Here is a 20985-nt window from a genome sequence, read left to right as displayed (position 1 = left end):
GCAGTAAATCTGCCTTTTAAAAGATTATTATTAGGAATAATAATTAACGATGGAAATGATTCCTCTGTACCTATTTAACTGACCTTTCTTTTCCTGGTGAAGAAAATCCTACATGGACATACTTACACAGGACCCAATTCCTCAATGTGGGGTTTTCTTTTTCTTAGAAGTTTATCACAAATCATTTACAAGGCTTTTGTGGATTTGCTGGACAATGAGAAACATTCTTGGAGCAGAGCCACCAAGTGACATTGCACGGGGTACCACGATGACTCCCTGCTGACTGAGGGCACTGCTGTGGCTCTGCTGGTTTGTGTGCCCTGCCATGGGGCAGATGATGGGCTGGCATGTTGTTTCTGGCTGCTCTAAATGGCTGACAGTCCTCAGGTGGTGAACTGCAGCTACCCTGAGTTGAGCATATGGTTCAGCTGCTTTGTCTCTGTGCACAAGGTCACTGGGAAAGGGAGGTCACAGCCTGAACCTCCCCACCAGCAGAGCTCAGGAATCACAGCTCCTCATCCCAGCAATAACACAGCAGTTGGTCTGTAGCTACCTTTTCAGTTACACAAAAGTGTTTTAAAACAGGATAAGAAGCATTTGTGATGGCAGGCGGAGAAGATGACTATACATTAATTATATTAGTGACTTGTCTTTTTTAAAAAAACTGCTTATTTTCCAAAATAACCATTGGAAACCTTTCGTTTTGGCACTTTAAAACATGGATATTTTAGCCCAAGCACACTAGTGACCAGAAGTTATCAAATACAGATTAAAGACATAAATGATATGATTGAAAAATTATTTGGAAAAGTTGGTGCTTATGCTGCAGAAATTACTGTTTCATAAATAATGTTAGAATTTCTTGTCTTGGAAGCTGTAATTTTTCTTTCCAAATGAATTTCCAATATGTAAGTGCTCAGAGAATTGACTAATTCATTTGGAAGTTTAGTATAAAATCAGTCTGAATTATAAAATCATTAATTCAAAAGCACCTTGTAACTCAGAATACACATTTCCTCTTACAAATTAGTACTTTGTTTTCATGCTAAACTACACTAATGAGAAGTTAATGACTTAAGCTCAAGTAGAAAATACAACTAAAAAAGTTTGGAAAATAACACACAGTGAAGCAATTGCACTTCCTGAGGTAACCTACCCTCCCAAATCTTACGTGTACCCTGTGCTGTTTTAGTGGGGCTTAAAAAAGACTATTATCACTAACTATTCTATTTAAATAGTGGCTTGTTTGTCTTTCAATTTAAAACCTAGCAAAGACTGGCTAGCCAAGAACCAGTAATGGCTCGATTAGCATTTCCTCTTTGACTTGTGTCATGATCCAGTAAGAGCTAAATAAAAAACCCCTTGGATGAGGTCAGCTGTTAAACCCAGGAACACCATAATCTTCACCAACACTGAGCAGCCTGGCTCTCCCAAAAAGCAGAATATCAGCAAAAATGCACAACATGCACCCACATCTCTTGTTAGTAGTTCATGGTTCATGCAAAGAATGTACAGCCTAGGAAAAGGTAGTGTTTGCAGTAAGAAATTCTAAAAAAACCCAAAACCCAAATCACTTTCATACCTGTTTTTGGCAAATCTGTTCAGAACCACACTGTACTTTGTACTTAAGTAATACCCTGAAATAATCTAAACTAACAGCTTTGCCTTTTGGATCTAATCAAAGGCAAATAATCTGAAGTAACAATCTATGTTGGTGAGTGTCAAGAACAGTGACCCTACTGCTACTGTGAATTTAATCTGATGTGTGTAGTCAGTGAATGGATATTTCTGATTATTTAGAATTTCTTATGATGTAAAACTCAAACAAAAAGCAGTTTGGCATGATACTGTATTTTACTAGCTGTGCTTGTCAAAATGACTCATCCCTACCAGGAATGACATGGTCTTTGGGCAGAGATGCTGTCCTAACATAGCTCCCACACTGGCATATCTGTCATAAGGGTACTGGCTTTTTTGACCTTTCCTTTTGAAAGACTAGTTATCTAGGGCTCCCCACTTGCAAGTATGCCCTGTCAGCCACACTGCCATGTTCCCTCGTGAGGGAATATGATGGGGGACCATTTCTCTGATTTGCTTTGTCTTCTCTAGTCTAGGGGCTTTCATTGTGATAATTTCTGCTTCCTTGCTTACTTTCGCCCTTAAGCAAGAAACTGCTCGTGATACTCATCTATTTCTCATGTAATGATTTCTCAAAGTCTTTACATTTCATAGCACCTCCTGTGTAACAATAAAAATAAAAATAATAATAATTTCCCCTTTAGCTGTATTGAGGATGACCGAAAGTTTGATTCCAAGACAGCTAAATCAGTACAGTGCCACCAAGCACAGAATTTGCTCGGAAAAGTGTTTGCCACTAGCTATACCTGTAATATGCAAACCCAATTCACAGAGCTTGCAGTCAAGAATTTAATTAATTTCATTTATAAATGTATTTCTACAATTTTAAAAAGATTTCTTTCCTGTAGCTGTGTCAGCTAGTGTCCAGAGGCACAAACTGTTATGTGGCTGAGTCCTTGAAAATGAGTAAGAGAATATCCATCATTTAAGACTACAATCCCTCTAGAGTTCTGCTCTGGTTTAGTTTTGCCTGCTATATTTGTACACTCATTTCTTAATGCAAACTTCTCCCTCCAGGTCTTTGAAAGAACTCATTTTGAGCCAGGCAGGAATGCAACCCGAGAGCGAGGCAGAGCTGGTTCTCTTGTCACCAGAACTATACCTGATGTCTCGTGTGAGAGTTCCTTCGGCCTCGGCTAGAAGCATTATTAGAAATAAAAGTATGAGAAAGAAGAAGATAGTAAATACAGCAAAGATACAAGATCCAGAATAGCGTTGATCACAATTTCACACAATATAATAAATTCCTAAAGTCATAGGAAATCAAAATCTGGATATCAAACCCTGGGAAATGCTGCTTCTCCGCAGACTTTGAACACTGGATGTTAGGAAAATAGCAAGCAGGAAATTGTGCTAAGTTGTGGGATGTACCACTATATCCTACCTACTACACGTAGCGAAGTTTCCTACTAAAAGCAGGCTGACAATAGTATTCTTACTTGATTAACTCAACTGTAGGGAGGCTAATGTGAGAAATGAATCCCTCTCTTTCCCTTTGACTTCAGGAAGTATTATATTGATCAACTGGGAAAGAAGAGCCCCAGGACAGACTTAAACATAATGATCTGCCTCAGCTTTCGTGAGGTGGTGACCATTATAGTAAGAAGTGTTGAGATCAGCCACTGGGGTGGCTGGTGCCAGTACCTTGATGAACGACTCCAAATCACCATTAAACAACTTAGCACTATACTGTGATCGGGGTCTGGGCTTCCTGTGTTTCTGGGGCTTAGGGGGAAGATTTGGAGGCCTAAGGGAAGGGAATATGATTACTGAGCAAGATAGAATTAAGTCACGCAATAAAATGAAATGTCTGCAAGCTCATGGCAAAACAACAGAACATTGTAAAGGGAGCAATAAACACAATACTTATAAAATAAAGACTTTCCATCAAATTTAAATGTACCACATTAAAGAGTGGAGAACTCCCCCCATTAAAAATTACTTATGGATAAATAATGACATTCTTTATGAATCTCTGTTTTGCAGTTTTATCATATAAATTTATTCCAAACACTGCACAATCGGAATGGCTTTTTTTGTTGTGGTCATACATAAAATGTGCAGCAACCACTGGAATTCATCCTGCCAGCCATGGCAGAACACAGACCACTCGAAGCACCTCTTATCAAGCAGAAAAGTTGCTTCATGCTGGAGAAAATTCAAATGCAAATTAAAGCTGCTCAGCACACTCCTAAGATGCTTCAAAACCAAACTGTCTGCATTTTCAACTACAGCCAAGAAGGTTAAACAGCTTTAGCCTTGCACATCAACAATTTCACACATGAAAAGAAACATCTTGCTAATTGGCTAATGGAATTAAAAGTATATCAACTTGAACAAATAAATAAAACCAGTATAACACATAAAGAAGTAAAGGAAGAATACACAAAACTTTGGTCTGCAAAATTTTACCTAGTGTGTTTCACGTGGTGACCATGACTGAAAGAGATTACAGAAAATAAATACTGTGCTCTAGATCACAAACTACTTTGTGAATGTCACGCCAACAGTTAAATGCCAACAGCTTCCTTAGTTCCCATGCACCAGCAGTTTCTAGAGGTTTTTTTGGACTTAGCAAAAAATTAAATGTTTTTGGGGGATCAGTGAGAAATAATAAGGCATAGAACATTCAGCAGTGGGACTTCAGTTTGTTTGAGTACTATCTGCTATTTTAAACTCATCTTTAAAGATATCTTCTTCCCTTCTACAATTTAACTTTGACCTTAAAGAACATTGTCTCACAGTCCAAAAGCATAAATGAACTTTGGGGCAACAGGCAGGGCCCAGCCAAAGCCCAGGAGCTGCTGCTGAGGAACAGATAGGCAGGCCCTGCTCCTCCGAGTATTTTTCTCAAGTGACCAGCTGTAACAAGATATGAGGTAAGATGGCTTCACTGCTCCCCCACTTTGCTAAGGTAAAATCATTGCCTAAATCCACCATCTCCTTTCAGCTGTTTACACAGCGGGGAACTTAGGATGATGTGAGCCTGATGAGTCGCCTGCACTGGAGTCAAGAAAGAAGAATTTTCTCATTAGACATAAACTTGTTGATTTCCATGCATTCCTGGAATGGTAGCACCTGGAGGCAGAGTTAAAGGTACAGTTGTCAGAATTAATGTCAGCAATTGGGAAGAATGCTCTGATTTGTAACCACTTTTCAACTGAGGTCAACTGAAGTCATGTAAGCAAAGAAGTTGAGTAAGTCCAACTTTACAGAGCTAATAAAGAACATGGAGTGGTGGGAGAAAATCCAGTGTAAAGTCTGTAGAAATGTCCTGGAAACATCAGGACCAGGAAATACAGTTCTTGAAGGCATTGGGCAAGGATGTATTGCATGGAAAGGGAAGGGAAGAGTGAGACCAAGCAAGCTGGGCTGGATGTTCCTGCTTTAGCAGGGCACACTGCCTGTAGCAGTGATACATACAAGTGGCAGCTGCAAATTCAAGCAGTTGCCATTGCCCCCTCCTAGACTCCGGGGGCTGCAGAGCTTATCCAGGTTTATATCTGGAGGCAGCTTCAAAGCTGTGCATTACACAACTGAAAAAGTACATGCAGCACAAAGCTGGGAGATCTAACACTGAATCCCTTCTCCTCTGCGCATCTATAGAGCCGTTTCAGTATGGAACATATGGATGCTGGGGGAGGCAGGTTTTTGTGTTCAAAGCTAGGTTATCAAAGATACAGCCCATTGCCCAAATTGATCTTCCTACCAGCTTCTTTTAAAGTGTGTATCCTGACCAATTGAATTACAAATGATGAGAGGCAAGGTATTTCTGACAACTGAAAAATATTTCTTTTTGAGCACTTAAGTCCCCCCTGCAACTTCCAAATTTGATATGTGATTCACAAATACTTTTGACACTGGCCAAAGCAGTTCACAAAAATGAGGAAGATGAATGGTCTGATACTTTACTCATCAGCATGCTGAAACAGAAATACTGAATGTTAAAACACACAGGGTCTGTACATAATTTATGTAACAACAGCAACAAGCCTTTCAAAGTTGTTCTAAAATTTGTTAATTCTAAGATTTTGCCTATTTTTTAACTCTAAATCAAGTCAGATAACAATATCTTACCTTGTTGTCATGTATTCAGCCCTGTGACCTAGAAAGTTAAATAAACAGGAAACAATGATTTATAGGTTTTAGGTTGAAATTTTTGTATCTAAATGATACTTAGCAAATTATTTTTAGCCCTAACTTTCATACTACCAGCAAAAGATACACAACTGTACAACAAACAGGGCACAGTAGTTACCTACTATCTCCACAGTTCCACTTAAAATACAAATACAACCCATGTTATAGAACAACTTTTAAGAAGCCTGCCCAAAGATTTAGAGTCACTTGATACTGTAAATAATTTCAAGTAAAATTCCAAACAATGTCTATTGTTGGTGCTCATATGTTTCAGTGGCTAAATCAGTATGGAAATAGAGCCGTGCCAAGATTAGATTACACCTCCCCCTGTGCCTTGTGCCAAAACCTGTTCAGTGCTGAAAATGTGGGGCTCTAGACATGAGTAGTTATTAAAAGACTGCCTACTCTCTTTTCTCTGCGTATTACAGGAAAAAAGTGTAACACTATCACTGAGAAACACCACAGAGAACTGCAGGGAACTGTAAAGAAGCAAATATCATACTCCAGAAAGGCTCCTTGGCAGATCAACAGACCAGTAAATCAGGCATGACTGACTCATCATAATGAAAAGCAAAATAATGAAACAGGACAAAGATCATGGTATGGTAAGTTCCAATGAGCCTAACATTGCCAAAGGGAGATTGTGCCCTATTAATTTATTAAAAATCTTTGAAAATGTCAGTAAAATAATGGATAATGAAGAATCAGTTCAATTAATTTACTTAAGCTTTCAAAGGCCACTGATAACTTTTTTCACAGGAGGTGACAAAAGAAACTAATCAGCCACAGATAGAGTGGCAAAATATTCTCACTGATCAAAAACTAGTGAAGAAAAGGAAACTCAGTGGACTTATAATGGTTTTTTTTCATCATGGCAAAAAATGTAACAGCCATTTACTCAAACCTTCCTATTAGGACCATTTATGCAATCCAGAAGGCATTTATTAATATCTTGCAAGATCACAGCAGCTAAGGAGGCAGAGCACTATGCAGATGACTGAAATACTTTTGTATCAAATCATGACAAAACTGTGAAGCCCTTTAAAGGGGTTAAGTGACACACACTGCAAACAAAATTCACTATTAACAGGTTCAAGTAAGGTACTAGTGAAGAATTAAACACCTATGCCAGTGAACAGATCCATGGATATGATCTCTGAAAATTATTCTGAGCTTCACTTGGGCTAGGTCCAAATTTGAAAGTGACACCAAACCAGCTTTTCAGACGCCAGGAAGAATGAATAACAGTGATATGAAAAACATGCTACTATGTGCCAGTGTTCAGATGCATGCAAAGTACTGCACAGTACTGAAGACCCTACACTGAAAACATATTTTGCAATACTACAAGTGTGTGGATCCCCTCAAAGTGGCACAAAGAAAAAGCTCTGGGAACAACCCTGACAGTAAGACACGTGAATCTTGCTGGCATCGATGTTAGATAGGTGAAAAAGAGAGAGATCAAAGAAGAGTATGCAAAATAACCTATGAAAGAAAAAGAGTAAGCCAGGGCCTTCTCCCTACTCAGGTTACTACAGGAAACTCACTGAGACTAAGAATTCCAGTAATAAATGTTAGTAAAACAAAAGATGTTACAAATGCTGTACCTGGGGGGGGGGGGGGGGGGGGTTAAACACATCTTTGTTATTTAACAGTTTAGGGTAAAAGGTGTCTGGGCCTTCAGGGAATTTCTTCTACAACTCCTTGTTTTCTTTCCTGCATTTCCCTTTGCTTTGTTGATTTCTTCTGTCAATAGATGAGCCTTTGGATCAGCACTAATGTGAGCATCAGTGTGCTTCCTATGTTTAGTATCAATTTCATTTCAGCGTTTCTTATTTACTTTCCAAGTCTGTAGCAGCAGATTCAGCACAGAGCACTTCATCTATCTTCCCTGTGCAGATCATGAATATGTATCTGCTGTGTTCATAAACAGTAAGACTGTAGTAGGCAGGTGATGAACCAGAATAGAAGCCAAATGCTATTAACATTGTGGGCAGCAGATGGGAACCTGGATCTATTCAGCCTACATCCTTACACTGTATAGTTTTGAATGAAAGCAAAAAAGGGTGCCAAAGAAAAACCTGCAGTTGAGACAATCCTTTCCTTCTCCCACTTTACTTAACACAGCACATTGTGTTATTTGTCTGCAGTCTTGCTGATATTAAAGTTTCCAGAAAAGGCAGTTTGAGGGGAGCAGGGGAACAGTTCATGTCCTACAAATTCATTTCTTTATTAGCTACAGCAATAACATTCATAATACCACTGTAATTAGATCCTTTCAATCCTCCCCATTCAAGAAACTTTCAGAATCCAGGTCCTCCATCCAAGGCATGGGCATTTTAATGCAGTTCATGCCTCAACTGAAGGAGGTACTAGAACTTCTTAACCTGTAAAAATGATGGCTCCAAATATCAGTTTTGAATGTAAATGTGTATGTTTGAGGTACTATTTGTATGTGCCATGCTGTGGTGTTGGGACAGCAAATATGTGCAAAACCACTGTGGGCAACACAGATTAACTACATGGGGCTTACAGATGGTGTGTAGAAGGGAACTCTTCAAACAAAATAGTCCAAGCATGCCTCAGCATGGCAGACTGGCCCAGAGCCTAATGGCAATTTATCACTTGGGTCACCCTGCTGAGAAGTTTTTCTTTATGTTTCCTTTCAAACAATTCTTTCCTTACTTTTTTCCTAACATGGTTTATGCAGCAGATTCTGTTGCCTTTTATCTCCCTCCCTTTCACTGTATTTTTCCAAAGACATTTTCAATGAGCTTCCAGAAGAAAAACATCCTTTTTTTGGCCTACAGTCAGCTGCACACTGTTTTGTGTGAATAAAACATTCATCACACACATTCAAAATAAAAATCTATTAAATGAAAACTTCCACGAGAAAGAAGATAACATAGGTAGCTGTCTAAAAACAGCTACCATCTTCTACAGTTCAATTTTGAAAGAAAATGCTGCTTATATCCTACCCCCAACCTCAGTCACTCCCTGGATAGGGGCTTTGTTTGGGTTATAACCACTGAACTGCTAATAGCTGTTCTGGGCTTTTGTATTAAAAGTAAGAAGAGATGTGATTAACAACATATACTTGGCAGTAAAAAGAAAATAAGCTGACACATCTTTTAGAGTAATTCTTTTAACAAACAGCTTTCCTTTCTTGAGTCTAAACTTTAAATCACAGTCTTTAACTTCCAGGAGAATATTTTATTCTTTGTGGTGTAGCCTCACTTCCTCTCAAGTCTGTTCCACTCTGTGTGTCTAGTCCTCAAGGTTTGTACTGCAATTCCCCTTTTCCCTTCAGTGCATGAGGAAGTGTCTGTTGGGAGGCCTGGTAAGAGGCTGGAGCTGTGCATAGTGTGTGATTCATTAAAAACCTCAAGTCAACAGAAATTGTTAGGATGTAGAAATACTACATTTGTCACAGCTCTTAAATAAACCTGCACTGACTGTGTTACTCCTTTCAGGCATGAGATTTTTCATTCAGTAGTTCTGTTGCCAAATAGAGTCATTTATCTAAACATCTGTGCAGTGGAAATAAGTATGTGTTGAGGAAATAAAATCAATTTATTATGTATACTCTTACCACTGCATCAAACCTGTGACTGGTAAAAATCAAATCTATGTTTACTGGACAATTAAGTTTTAAGTTTTGTATTTTTTTTCCTGCATATCTTTGGCATTTCAGGAGGTTCACTGTATAGTTTGGAAGCACTTTTCAGTTTATTGTGGGATATTTACCTTCTCCGAGTGTCCTCTGCAGCAAGTCATGTTTTGCTTGAAGTTTTGTGATGAGATTGCTACCTTCCAGATATTCTCTGAATTTCTGTAGAGATGCAGATGAATCTATTACTATGCATAACACATAAATCCCAGGAACTTCTGGATAATGTTTACTTTAGGTGTTTGATCTGCATCACATGAATGAGGAAGCAACCAACATACCATGAAATAGAACTGCTCTGTTTCCTGCTGGTTAGCTCTTCTTTTTGCAATGCTAGGCTTACTCAGGTATGTCTCAGAGACTGTTGACTTCACAGACTCTGTTGAGCGACTGTGCTGGAAACACTCTGACACATCATAATCTTCAATGGTGACCATATCTTGTATTGTCTGCAGGGTAGCCTCTGTTGTTTTCTTAACCTGGTATTAAAAAGCAGAGTTTGCCAAATGGCAGATAAATATATACAGGAACAGCTTAGGAGGGAAGCTCATTACTCACAGTAACTCCCTGGCACACGCCCCCAAACAAACAGGTGTGTAAATGTGAAAAGTCAGGTGTGCTATAACAGATATCTATGTAACAGATATCCTGTCTAGTTCTCTGCTTTACCATGGTCTAACCCACAAACACAGATGTACCCTTGTGTTGGCTCTGTAGTGCACTCACGCATTTGTTTGAAATTAGAATTAAAATGTGACATGATTTGATTAAGTTCCCTTATCTGGGAGGCAATAGAGATGATACAGCACTCTGAAGGGTCAGCTCTCCTGAATGTGGTCAGTGTGTTATATCAAATATCTACATCTAGGGATCTGGATCTAGCCAGAACAACATGATCTTCCAAGGAAAAAAATCTGTGACCCTGTACTGTGCAGTGCTGTGGTGAGGAGCACAGTGATGTTCAGATTGCAGAAATGGAATACATTGTTGACAGAGAGGGCTCGAGAAAGAACAATTTACACCAGACTCCCAGCCCTCCTATGACCTACAGAGCACCACTGCCCATAGTGGAAACCTGGGCATGGATGCTGTGGACAGGACAAGGGATGCAGTTTCCACAGTTCAATAAAGTAACTGGTAAGATTCACAAGGATGGGATTTACTTCCCAGTTTTGCTTCAGATGGAGTCTCTAGAAGGGTCAACCAAATCATGGACATGCCTACAGACAACTCCAATGTAGTCAGATATCCCTTCCATGCCTGTCAAACATGATTTCTCCCTTTATGCTCTTGCACTTCATTTCACTGAAAGAAATTATCTTTCTTCTTTCATCTTTGTTACCTTGAGAGACTTTCTGAATGCAAGTGTTTTGGGTTTTTTTTTGGTTTTTTTTTACAGCTACTGTACATGTCTCATAGACATTAATAGTTTGTTCTAGACATTCAACATACAAACTAGAATGAGAAAAACTGGCATCCTGAAAACCTAATATCTTCTTATGAAGAAATTAAATTATGTTTACATTTTCTTTTAGGAATAGATTCTCATGCAAACTGAAGGACTTCAATATTGCCTCAACTGTGATAAAAGTGCATTTTATTTCCACTGCCAGAGCAGGGGAAAGAGAACAGCATAGTTTTTCCATATTTTACCAAAAAAAAGCATTTTATTTTGCTAGGTGAGCTGTTCCCATCACAGGCATTCATTAGTCATGTTTATAAATAGCTGTAGCTGAGAGCATAAGAGATCTTGACTCAGCTACCACAAAAGACAGTTCAAATTCCTTTGTACTACAGAAGTAGCAAGTTGAGGACTGGAAGAGGATGGTCACAGGAGAAATAACTGTTCTCAGTGGCTTTCTGTCACAAGAATTTAAAAACATATGCTCTAACAAGTTTACACTGAAGCATCTGCAAAACATAGAACTCAGTAATGTGAATGTATGGACAGGTAAAAGACAATGTCTCCAAACCTCTGTAAAGCAGGTGAGGATCTACCTTAGCATATGTGCCAGTATGTGTTTTTTAAAATTAAAACCACTTATACAGATTGGAGCCACCTCAGGGTCATTTACATGCTTTTGGCAAGGTAGAAAACACTGCACCTTCCTGAAAATCATGTTCAATGCTCAGCCCTTGTAGACATAGGTCTTACCTCCTCATTTTCAATTTTGAGTGTAGCCAATCGTGACTGCAGTTGTTGATACCTAAGCATAAGCTCTGCTTGCACAGGTTGCTGGGCAGAGACCTGGCAAACCTAACAAAGAATCAAAAAGAGCTGTAAGATGCAAGTAATTAAAATAACCAGTCAATAGTCCTGTTGTTTTTCTTAAAACTAAGTGAATAGCTACCAAAGCTATTAAAGCTAAAACCTACTAAACCAGACAATAAAACGTGCCCATTTAAATTTAAAGTACTTATGTGCTGTAAGGTGTGGAAGTATGTACTACAGCTTATGAATAAAGAGCACAGCATTTTTGTATGTGTGCTTTTTGTGACTTTTGTATCACACAGAAATGCAAACCCTGGAGTTACCTTCAGAAAAAAATAGGTACATGGGTAATTTTGAATTCTGCTTTGCTACTGGACTTTGGTGTAGCAGAACAGGGCACAGCTGGGGTACCCAGTATGCTTGAAATCTCCAGATGAAAAAATGGGGGAAGAATAAGGGGAAAGGCTGCATTGCAGCATGAATAATTTGGAGTGACTCTGTAGCTGCTCTCAATAGCACCCTTAAACTCTGAGTGATGGTAGTACAGGCAAAGTCACTGCTTACAATAGTGCTGGGCTGAGCACAGGTTGGCCAGCAAATTTATAGTAATGTCATTATAAATGATACAGAATATAATAACACTTAACAGATTTTACATGAGAACTTTGAAGCAGCAGACAGTGCTGCAAGTTTTGCAAAATATTCTTGCTGATCCACTGACTTTCGGGTAGCTTTTACCAAACTCTTTGTAAAAGTGTTTGGCAAATAAATTCTCTGTCCTGGTGTACAGAAACAGTCACTTGGGGATACTTGTCAGTGTACAGACCTCATCACCCATATGAGACTGGAACTCAAATTTCATTGGTGGACAAAAAGCAGTAGGGTACATTTCCATGAATCTTTGCTTGTCACTGCGAGGCTCCAAGCAGTCAACTGCATTTTCAATGATGTCTAATCCCTCATGCCTGGAAGTTTCAAGATTATACTCTGCAGAAAGGTATGTTCTTAGGGCTCTGTTCAGACTAGCATGGTATCCAAGATCACAACACTAAAAAAACAATAAAGGGAAGAAGACAACAAATTTAAAAGGAGAAACGCCATTACAATATCACAATCCTGAAACGGTCACTAAAATTTTCTGTCCTGAAGTTTTTCTATCTTTGAAGCATCTTTATATCTTTATATCTTCCAAATTGAAATACACTACTGGGATCAAGACAGTAAGTATTTTGTATCCCCAATCTGTTGCAAAGATTAATGGACAGTTTTAGAAAAGAGATCAAGTGTACATATGTGACAGTTTGCTTATCAGATACAGAAGTGCAGGCACTGTATATCAACAAAATCTGGGACTCCACACACAAGCGGGCTTTTCAGCATCAACAGCATCTGTAAGCCCTGAATCACCCATTTAAACACACCCTAACATAACTATCATCTAAGTTAATAACAGCAGCAAATTGAACTTGAAGCAATTCCTGCTTCCATGCCTGTGCCCAAACCAAAACCTCCACAAATACTTTCAGCATAAGCAATCCATCTAAAATGCTTTTTCATACAACAGGAAAGGTTTAACATCTTTTCCCTGATCATGAAAATGTATTTAATGTAAACACCTTATTTCCCATGCTCATACAGAGCCAGAAATACACATCATGCTACTAAATGCAGAAAGTCATCATTTATGTATTTTTTCCTATGAAATGGAATGTAATTGAAACCTAATTGGTAAAACATAAAGTTGTGTTTGTTCTTGAATTTTAAACATCCTCAATTTGCATTATTCATGTTTCATTAATATTTTAGAAAACAGCTGAATATATTTTTAAAATGTCACAGCAGTAGCATATCAGCTGATTTTTTCCCTACATTGTACAGTAAATACCCTGAGTTTCTGCTCAGTGAGCCGCCAGGTAGGGGGGACGATGTCACCTCAATAGTGGCACATCACTTTGCTAACAGTTGCATACAAAGCAGTGCTCCTTATTCAAACGGGTGAGATGTGCCCCAACCAGATGTGCCCCCAATGCCTGGCCAGCGCAGTCAGAGCACTCTGCTTCAGGGCATCCCTCAGCCCCAGCCACTCCTCCTCATGCCCACCACAGCCTGAAGTCCCCCATCCCTGCAGGACTCCCAAGGCACCTATGGAGCTGGGGAAAGAAGCAATTTGAATTCAGTCCACTGTACCTTATATACATATATGCACTGTTTGTATGAGTTACTCCCTCGCAGCTATTACAAATCCCACAGGACTCATGGAATCCCATTCCCCTCCTTTTCCTCTTAACTTATTTGAAAAAGGAGAGAAACAGAGTGAGACAGAAGGAAAGAGCTTTCAACCTATTTACCATACCAAAACCTGCTTTTAGAAGGGGATTAAACACTTCACTGATGAATAGAAGGGAATTAAATACTTCACACCTTGACCTAGGCAGGGTAATGACTAGTGATGAAGCTGCTCTCTGAAATCTAACAGAGAGCTGTTTAATTCACAACAAAGCTTCCAGAAAGATTAAGTTTTCACTCCTAGCAAGTACTCCAGGGAGTGACTGCAGCTGGGACAGCGACTCTCTGAAAAACCAGATGCTGAACCATTCAAACAAAATGAAAAAGATGTCATGTTCAATCACACACACATACGTTAACCTCTCTTTTGCATTTATAAAATGGAAATTTTTGTTACACTTACTAAAACAGCCACTCAACCTTTATACTGAAGTGCATCCATATTTCAAAGAACACCAGCCTCAAAAATACTGTTTCTAAAAGGAAAAGTCTCTTGGTGTTTTTCTCTTGTTCTATGTCAAATCAGATCTCATATTTAATTCACTATATTGGATGAAAAAGACAGACTAAAAGTGCTGATAAGAAAGTGAATTGGGACAGCTGTTTTATTTCATGTGCATTAGTTTCAGAAAGACCTCATAGAAGATTAAGCTGAAAAGGAATTAGAAATAGAGGGCAGTGCCAGGTTTAGCATTGCCGACTACCCATGTGTTATAAAACTACAGCCTGAATTTTGGCTTTGGTGGATTAATCCGAGTATTACTAGAAAGCTTATTGATTTACAATTAGAGCTGTGTGGGTTTCTGATGCAGTTTTTTTGCAAGCTGGAATATAAAACTGCAGCATTTATGCTCTAACACAACTTCATTGTTTAACCCTTAATCTACTCAGTCACTATGACCACGATCATCTTTGGCAAGTGATGACAGCTGAACAAGGCAACAAATCAGACAAGAAGAGGATTTTCAAGTGAAGCAGAGTATCTTGCCAGGCTAAGGCATTTTCTTCCAATGCCAATTCCAGCAGAGAAAACAAAAATTAAATTCAGATCCTGAACTAATGCTTTATCACAAGTGTCTCATTGAATGGAATTAAAAACATCTGAATTTGAAATTTTGCTTAAATTACTCATGTAAAAATAGAATTTGTATGAGGGAAGTTATTTTTCAAAAGCAAAACTAAACACTCAGACATCATAAAGCTTACTCCTGCCAGACCATAGCCCACTTTCCCCAAAACCTGGACACACAGGGTAACAGCACTGTCATAGTATCTTGGTTATACAGAAAGAAATGTTCTGTTTTAATCTGCTGGAAAGATGGTTTACAAAAGAGAGTTGTCTACACACACACACACATATGCACGTGTATTTATATGATTTTCAGGAAAAATCTGCAGATTTGTGGAAAGACTTCTACAGTTCAAGTGAGCAACCACACTGCTAGCCAAAATAAATACGAGTGTCAGAGGCTCACCGAGGGTACAGCCAGGGTGCTACGGATCTGCTGCCCATCTCTGAGCTACAGGTGAGATGTCACTTGGTGCAGCAAGACATGAAGATGAAAAATAACAGAATGAAGTCAGAGACTACGGGTTTGTTTGCATTTCTGGATTCCTAAAGACTTTTGGTTGGGCAAAATGAAGGGAGGGATGCATTTGGGACATGTGTGAAAAAAATAATTTTGTAATTTGCATTTTATTCTTATTTGAAATTAAGTCTGAAGCAATCTCAAGAGCATTTACTGCCTTTATTGTACCCCAGAGTATATTTAGGCTTGAACAAAACAAACTGCAGTGCTTAGCACACAGCTTCAACCAAACCAAGCTGCTCTTATTTAATTTAATTTTGTTTCAAGAATAGTAATAAAATGTTAATGTCAATGGAGAGAGGAATTAATAAAAAAAGCCTTAATCTCTGAATAAGACACTTTCTAAGTATTTTGTTATACAGACATCCACATTCAAATAAAAGGGATCTAAGGGTACATACCATATTTATGAGGACTTACGTAATAAAGATTGTGAGCTGCACACACTTTACCCTAGTTTTAAACTTGTTTTTATGAATTATTAATAAAAAACCTTTACAGAATAAATTAAATACACAATAGCTAAATGTTCCTTAACTTCTTAAGTGTCCAAAACATGCATACTGCAATTAGAGATTCAGAAACTACATTTTAAGAAAGACCAACACATTGATATTTTATTTATTTCAGCAGCAGAACTACAGTAAAGTTGGTTTTTTTCACTATTTCCTAGTATTTATCTTCAGATCATAAAAATGCATGGTAAGTCTGAAAAAAGGTCCTTACCTTCCTCTTAGACCAATTTAATGAATGTAAATGAGTAAAAGTATGTACCATATGGACAGATGCTGGCACTAACAGCCAGATTAGCAGCAGTGTATAGTTTGTTGTTCCTCTGAAACTCAGAATCTTTTAAAAATTTCTACATACTAGGTAAAGCTTTTTTAATTCAGCTAATCTTTACTGGTTTTTATAGGTACAAATAAAGAAAATAACTAATTCTGTCCTGCACTTGAACTGGATCCCACTCTAGACAGCAGATAAGAAATATTTAACAGAAAATTCAAATTCCTCTAGTACAATATGCAGAGGACAGAAATACACTGTGCATATCAAATCCTGTTTACCTCTCTGCTTCTTTGCAAATGTTGGCCTCATCTCTCAGCTCACTAAATGCATTAAATCATCCAGCTAAGACTCCAGCAATATTTTTATATTGCTTTTATCACAAGAGCTTAAAATGAGCAACACATCATAATTTTAAGTCAGAAGTGCTGAGCTCTGTTAATGAAATGACAGAGTTGAACAGTTCAGACTGAGTTCAGGTGGGGAACAGTAATTTCGGATTTTCCATATAAGCCTCACATATGGAAAATGCAGTGGAATCCAAATGAAAAATAGGTTGGTTTTTTTTGTTTTTTTTTTCCCCACTATCCTCCCCAACCTTGTTAGAAAAAAAAAATTATGGAACTCTACTACATTATTGCATGTACTTATCCCATTTTCATTAGACGTATTTTTCACTAACATAGGAAGACATTCCATTTCATTTATGGGCAACACCAACAGCTTGGGGATCTAAATTCTTCCATGTTAACTGGAATTCAGACACAGAGCAGAGGTAATCCCTTTCTGTACAGGCAATGAGAGAGAGCTCAGGGAAGCACAGGAAGTCAGGCTAGCAGAGCAGGACAAAATAGAGAAGACAAAGAATGAAATTGCCACCACTGCTCTGAAAACTCCAAATTGTACCATGACATTAAGAGATTTACAGAATGAGGTAGTCTGGACTGTTGCAACATATGGCCACTGGGAAGCATGTCTCACATTCCAACGATATAACTCAAACCCTTGCCAAGATTTTTGCATTGACAAAAAGAGTTTCCTTTGTCAAGTGGCAAATACTCTGTCTAAATACCAGTGCTTTCACAGCATATTCTGATTAAATACAAATGTCTGAAAGACACTTCATTTAAACAAGCTCACAATTGGATTAAATTAGCTCTGAAGCAAATTCTGGTTGCACATGTTTACAGCCTCCTCTTACAAAACAGTGATGCAAAGGGCAGCTAGACTTTCCATTTAAATTCCTTAGGGAAGAGTAATTTCTCAAGCCTTTTTGCCAAAAGAATGTTATTGTGTACATTGGTCCATGGCTTTGAAAAAGACAGGCAGAGCAGATACAATTTTTCTGTGCTACTAAATATTATAGAATGTATATTTTTATTAAAGACTAGCAGTTGGGAAGCCCTAGTCTTCATGGTTGTGTAAATACCCTTCCATACACACTACTTCCAGTGTCAGCTCTGTGTGTGTATGGACAGAAAGCTTCACTTCTCCTCCCCTCACAATTCTTTGTAAAGCTCCTGGCTTGTGGTTCCTCCACTCAGTTTTCACTGCTACAGAAACCTCTGTAGATATCACTGAAGTGGATAAAAATCACATGCATCTTCCAACCTGATAAAGTTTTAGAAACACACACTGGAGACATTCTCTGAGAAATCTGAACTCTGAAAGGGAAGGCAGGAGAAGTGACCTCATGAGCATCTATTCAGCTTCTGAAGGGGTGAGGGTGCTGGAAACAAAAAGAAAAGGACTTTCCTTCCTTCCAGAATCCATGAAGAATTTATGAAGTTCACATCTATGAGACACGCACTAATTACTGACCAAAACTCTGCCATCCTTTAAGCAGTAGCAGGAAAATCATCCGCTAGGTAGACTCAACTTCTCACATGGGGGATACCCCAGCAGCTACACAGCTTGTCCTTTGTTTTCTGCCCTGATCTTCCACCTATAGCTCCTGGTAAATGCTTTCATTGCCTGGGCAACCTAGATGGGTGGATCAGGTTGTGCAAGCCAATGGATACAGATTAGAAAAGGACAGGACACACAACAAACCAGAAGAAATCAGGACCAAATATGCAGTAACAACTAGGAAAGGAATAAAAGATATGTTGAAATAGAGACAGAAAAAAAGACTGAAAACACAAAAAATATTAACTGCCGTCTTTTACAAGAAAGCAAGAAAGAAATGAAGCAAAACCATTTGAAAGGGAAAAGTTGTAACAAAATCAGACAAGATTTTATAAATTATAAAAAAACTAGAAATTATAAAGAAAACTATCAGTATTTAGATGACACACAATAAACACATATATGGAGCTATTTTAGTCCATTAATCTTAAGAAGCCATTTTTCCCTTTCTCTGTGAAGCTTTGCTTCTCCAGTCAGTAGAAATGAGACTTCTTGTCAAATTCTGTATTAATTTATTCTATATTAGAAACCAGAGCCGTGTATCAATGTTGTTTACTATTGAAAGCACCATATGTTACTGTTACAGTAGCAAGCATATTCAAATATCTAGAATTTCAAATGGGCCACTTTTTCAGAGGTGGATCCACTAAGCCATTTAACCCTACAATGCTAGTGAATGAATGTTCTGGAGCTTTTGTTTGCTGTCTCTGTATTTTCTCCATCACATATGAAGTCAGCTTACTAAGAGGGTGGAATGTGATAAGGGTGCAGGATGCTCTCCCTGCATCATGTAAAAATGTCAGTAATACAGGAGACTAAATGCTGGCACAAGCCAACAGTAAGTAGTGTATAACCTCATTCTTCTGGGATGTTCTCATAAAAACAACTTACTGAAAATAAGTAACAGGTATGCTGACAGTGTAGAGCACAGGATTGATTGTGTCTGTTCTTCACACTGCATGAAGTCAGAGTAAGAAGCCACTGTATGTATGATTCAATGACCAAATTAATGAAACTACAGAATTTTGAAAACATGGAATAAATTGTTTCTTTTTAATTAAATATCATTAGATGACCACTTAAGAAGTTTACCTTGTAAAAAATATTTAGGTCCAAGAGATTGTACACAATGGGAAGGTCATATTTTCTATTGACACATGGTGTGCAAACACAAGGTTCAAACTTTAAAGGAATGGGTTCAGCATCTTACTGGCACTTTATTTTGTGGAAATAAGGGAAAAACTTCTGATTGTATCATACAATAATATAAACAGCAAGCGTACTGTAGGCAATCCATACAACTAATATATTCCCTTGTAAACTGAAAGAAGTATTATTCCTGAAGAGAATAAACATAAATACCAACATGCCAATACTTACATCGATTAAATCCGAAAGGTCGTGGATATAATACTTGAAAACAGAAGCATTTGTTGCTTCCAGGGTGAGCAGGTATTCATTACGGGCCTTAATAGATTTCAGCTTGTTTTCAGAATATTTTGCTTGACGCTAGGAAAGACATTTCATATTAATGTATTTTAATTACTTCACTTTTGGTATGAGGCAGAAATGGTAACAATTCAAGCAGGCATTCCTAGTAACAAGAAAGAATCTTAATTTCCAGCCTGTTATACATACAACAGATGGAATACAAAGTGAAAACTTAATATTTTGTTCCAAATGTGACAAACCTTACAGTAAGAATTATATTGGGAATGAAGTATCCCCCTCTCTGAACTGAAATGATTGTCAATTTATCTATAACCCACTGTTAGTTTATTATGTGTACCTGGCTTAATTTCATTTCCCAGCTGGATTTCTCTGTCTAATATCATGCCAAAGAATGTCAGAAATGCATTGAATTTATTTCAAGTGAAACTAAATAAAAGGACTATTTACTTTTTCCTTCATCTTTTCAATCTTTTTCACAGAGCTCCGTCTCTGGTGCCTTTCTTCTAGTCGAATATGAAAAACAGGGTCTCCTGACCTCCCAATCTGTTTTTCTTCTTGCTTCTCTGCCTCCTTCAGTTTGCTTTCTGCACTGATGCTCTCTGCATGATACATGTGGTATGTTTTCATGACCTGCAAAAGGCAAGAGTCAAAGGAGAATGGGAGAAAATGAAAATATAAAGGTATATACAGAAAAATCACAGGGTCTTTGAGCAAAATGTTGACTTATAAACATAGATCTTGTGAAGGTTTCTTTGCCAGTGGAGACTGAGAACTTTTGGTTGCATTTTTCTATTTTGATTTATTTAACAGTATTCCAAATAGGGATTTTTTCTTTAATTTCTCTGATAGGAAAGAGCAAAAGCCATTCTTAATAAATGCCAGTATTCTTATCTTCAAGTGAAAATCTAAAATAATGAACAATAAAATTAAATCTGTGTCAGTACCAAATCTATCTGATCTATAACTATCTTCTGGGCTAAGTAAAGCTTGGCTGTGGACACTGAATGTTTGAAAGTAGAAGGATCCCTGCAACACTGAGAAAAGGGGAAGGAAGAAGAGGGAATGGGAAGCTTTGGTCTGGAAGCAGATCCTCAGATAGCTGGATGGCTGTCCGTGGCTGGAAAGAAGTGTCTGCCCATAGCACAGCCTGCAGACTGGGCCTGATGTAAAACCAGATGAGAACTGAAGAAGGAGCTGCCTGATATGTAAGTTGTGGAAATGTTTTCCCCATAGACCCAAAGGCATCTTTCCTCTACACACCTGCTGGGTCTGCAGATGAGAGAGCTTGGGTTGCCAGTGTGCAA

At 38.2% G+C, this 20985-nt stretch overlaps 1 protein-coding gene and 1 long non-coding RNA gene across 4 annotated transcripts in view; one reads left to right on the top strand and one right to left on the bottom strand.

The window, feature by feature from the left end:
- Positions 1-20985, bottom strand: part of SRGAP1 (SLIT-ROBO Rho GTPase activating protein 1) — a 138535-nt gene that overhangs the window by 30851 nt on the left and 86699 nt on the right. Inside the window, exons 5-12 of one of the 3 annotated variants that reach the window (XM_064419370.1) lie at positions 20129-20311; positions 19610-19738; positions 12487-12708; positions 11604-11705; positions 9730-9927; positions 9526-9610; positions 5716-5743; positions 3283-3385 (exon numbers count right to left, since the gene is read on the bottom strand). In XM_064419370.1, the coding sequence (XP_064275440.1) occupies positions 3283-3385; positions 5716-5743; positions 9526-9610; positions 9730-9927; positions 11604-11705; positions 12487-12708; positions 19610-19738; positions 20129-20311 (1050 nt within the window). Of the gene's footprint in view, positions 1-2740; positions 2775-3282; positions 3386-5715; positions 5744-9525; positions 9611-9729; positions 9928-11603; positions 11706-12486; positions 12709-19609; positions 19739-20128; positions 20312-20985 lie in introns of all 3 variants that reach the window. The other 2 variants (XM_064419371.1, XR_010362067.1) reach the window with 2 other exon arrangements.
- On the top strand, positions 9853-10598 carry LOC135300181 (uncharacterized). The gene is made up of 2 exons (XR_010362068.1): positions 9853-10040; positions 10317-10598. It is a non-coding gene; the product is annotated as an uncharacterized LOC135300181 (long non-coding RNA).

The sequence above is a fragment of the Passer domesticus genome, chromosome 5 (genome assembly GCF_036417665.1).
Source record: "Passer domesticus isolate bPasDom1 chromosome 5, bPasDom1.hap1, whole genome shotgun sequence".
Classification (NCBI taxonomy): Eukaryota; Metazoa; Chordata; class Aves; order Passeriformes; family Passeridae; genus Passer; species Passer domesticus.
This window is presented reverse-complemented; position numbering and strand designations above follow the sequence as displayed.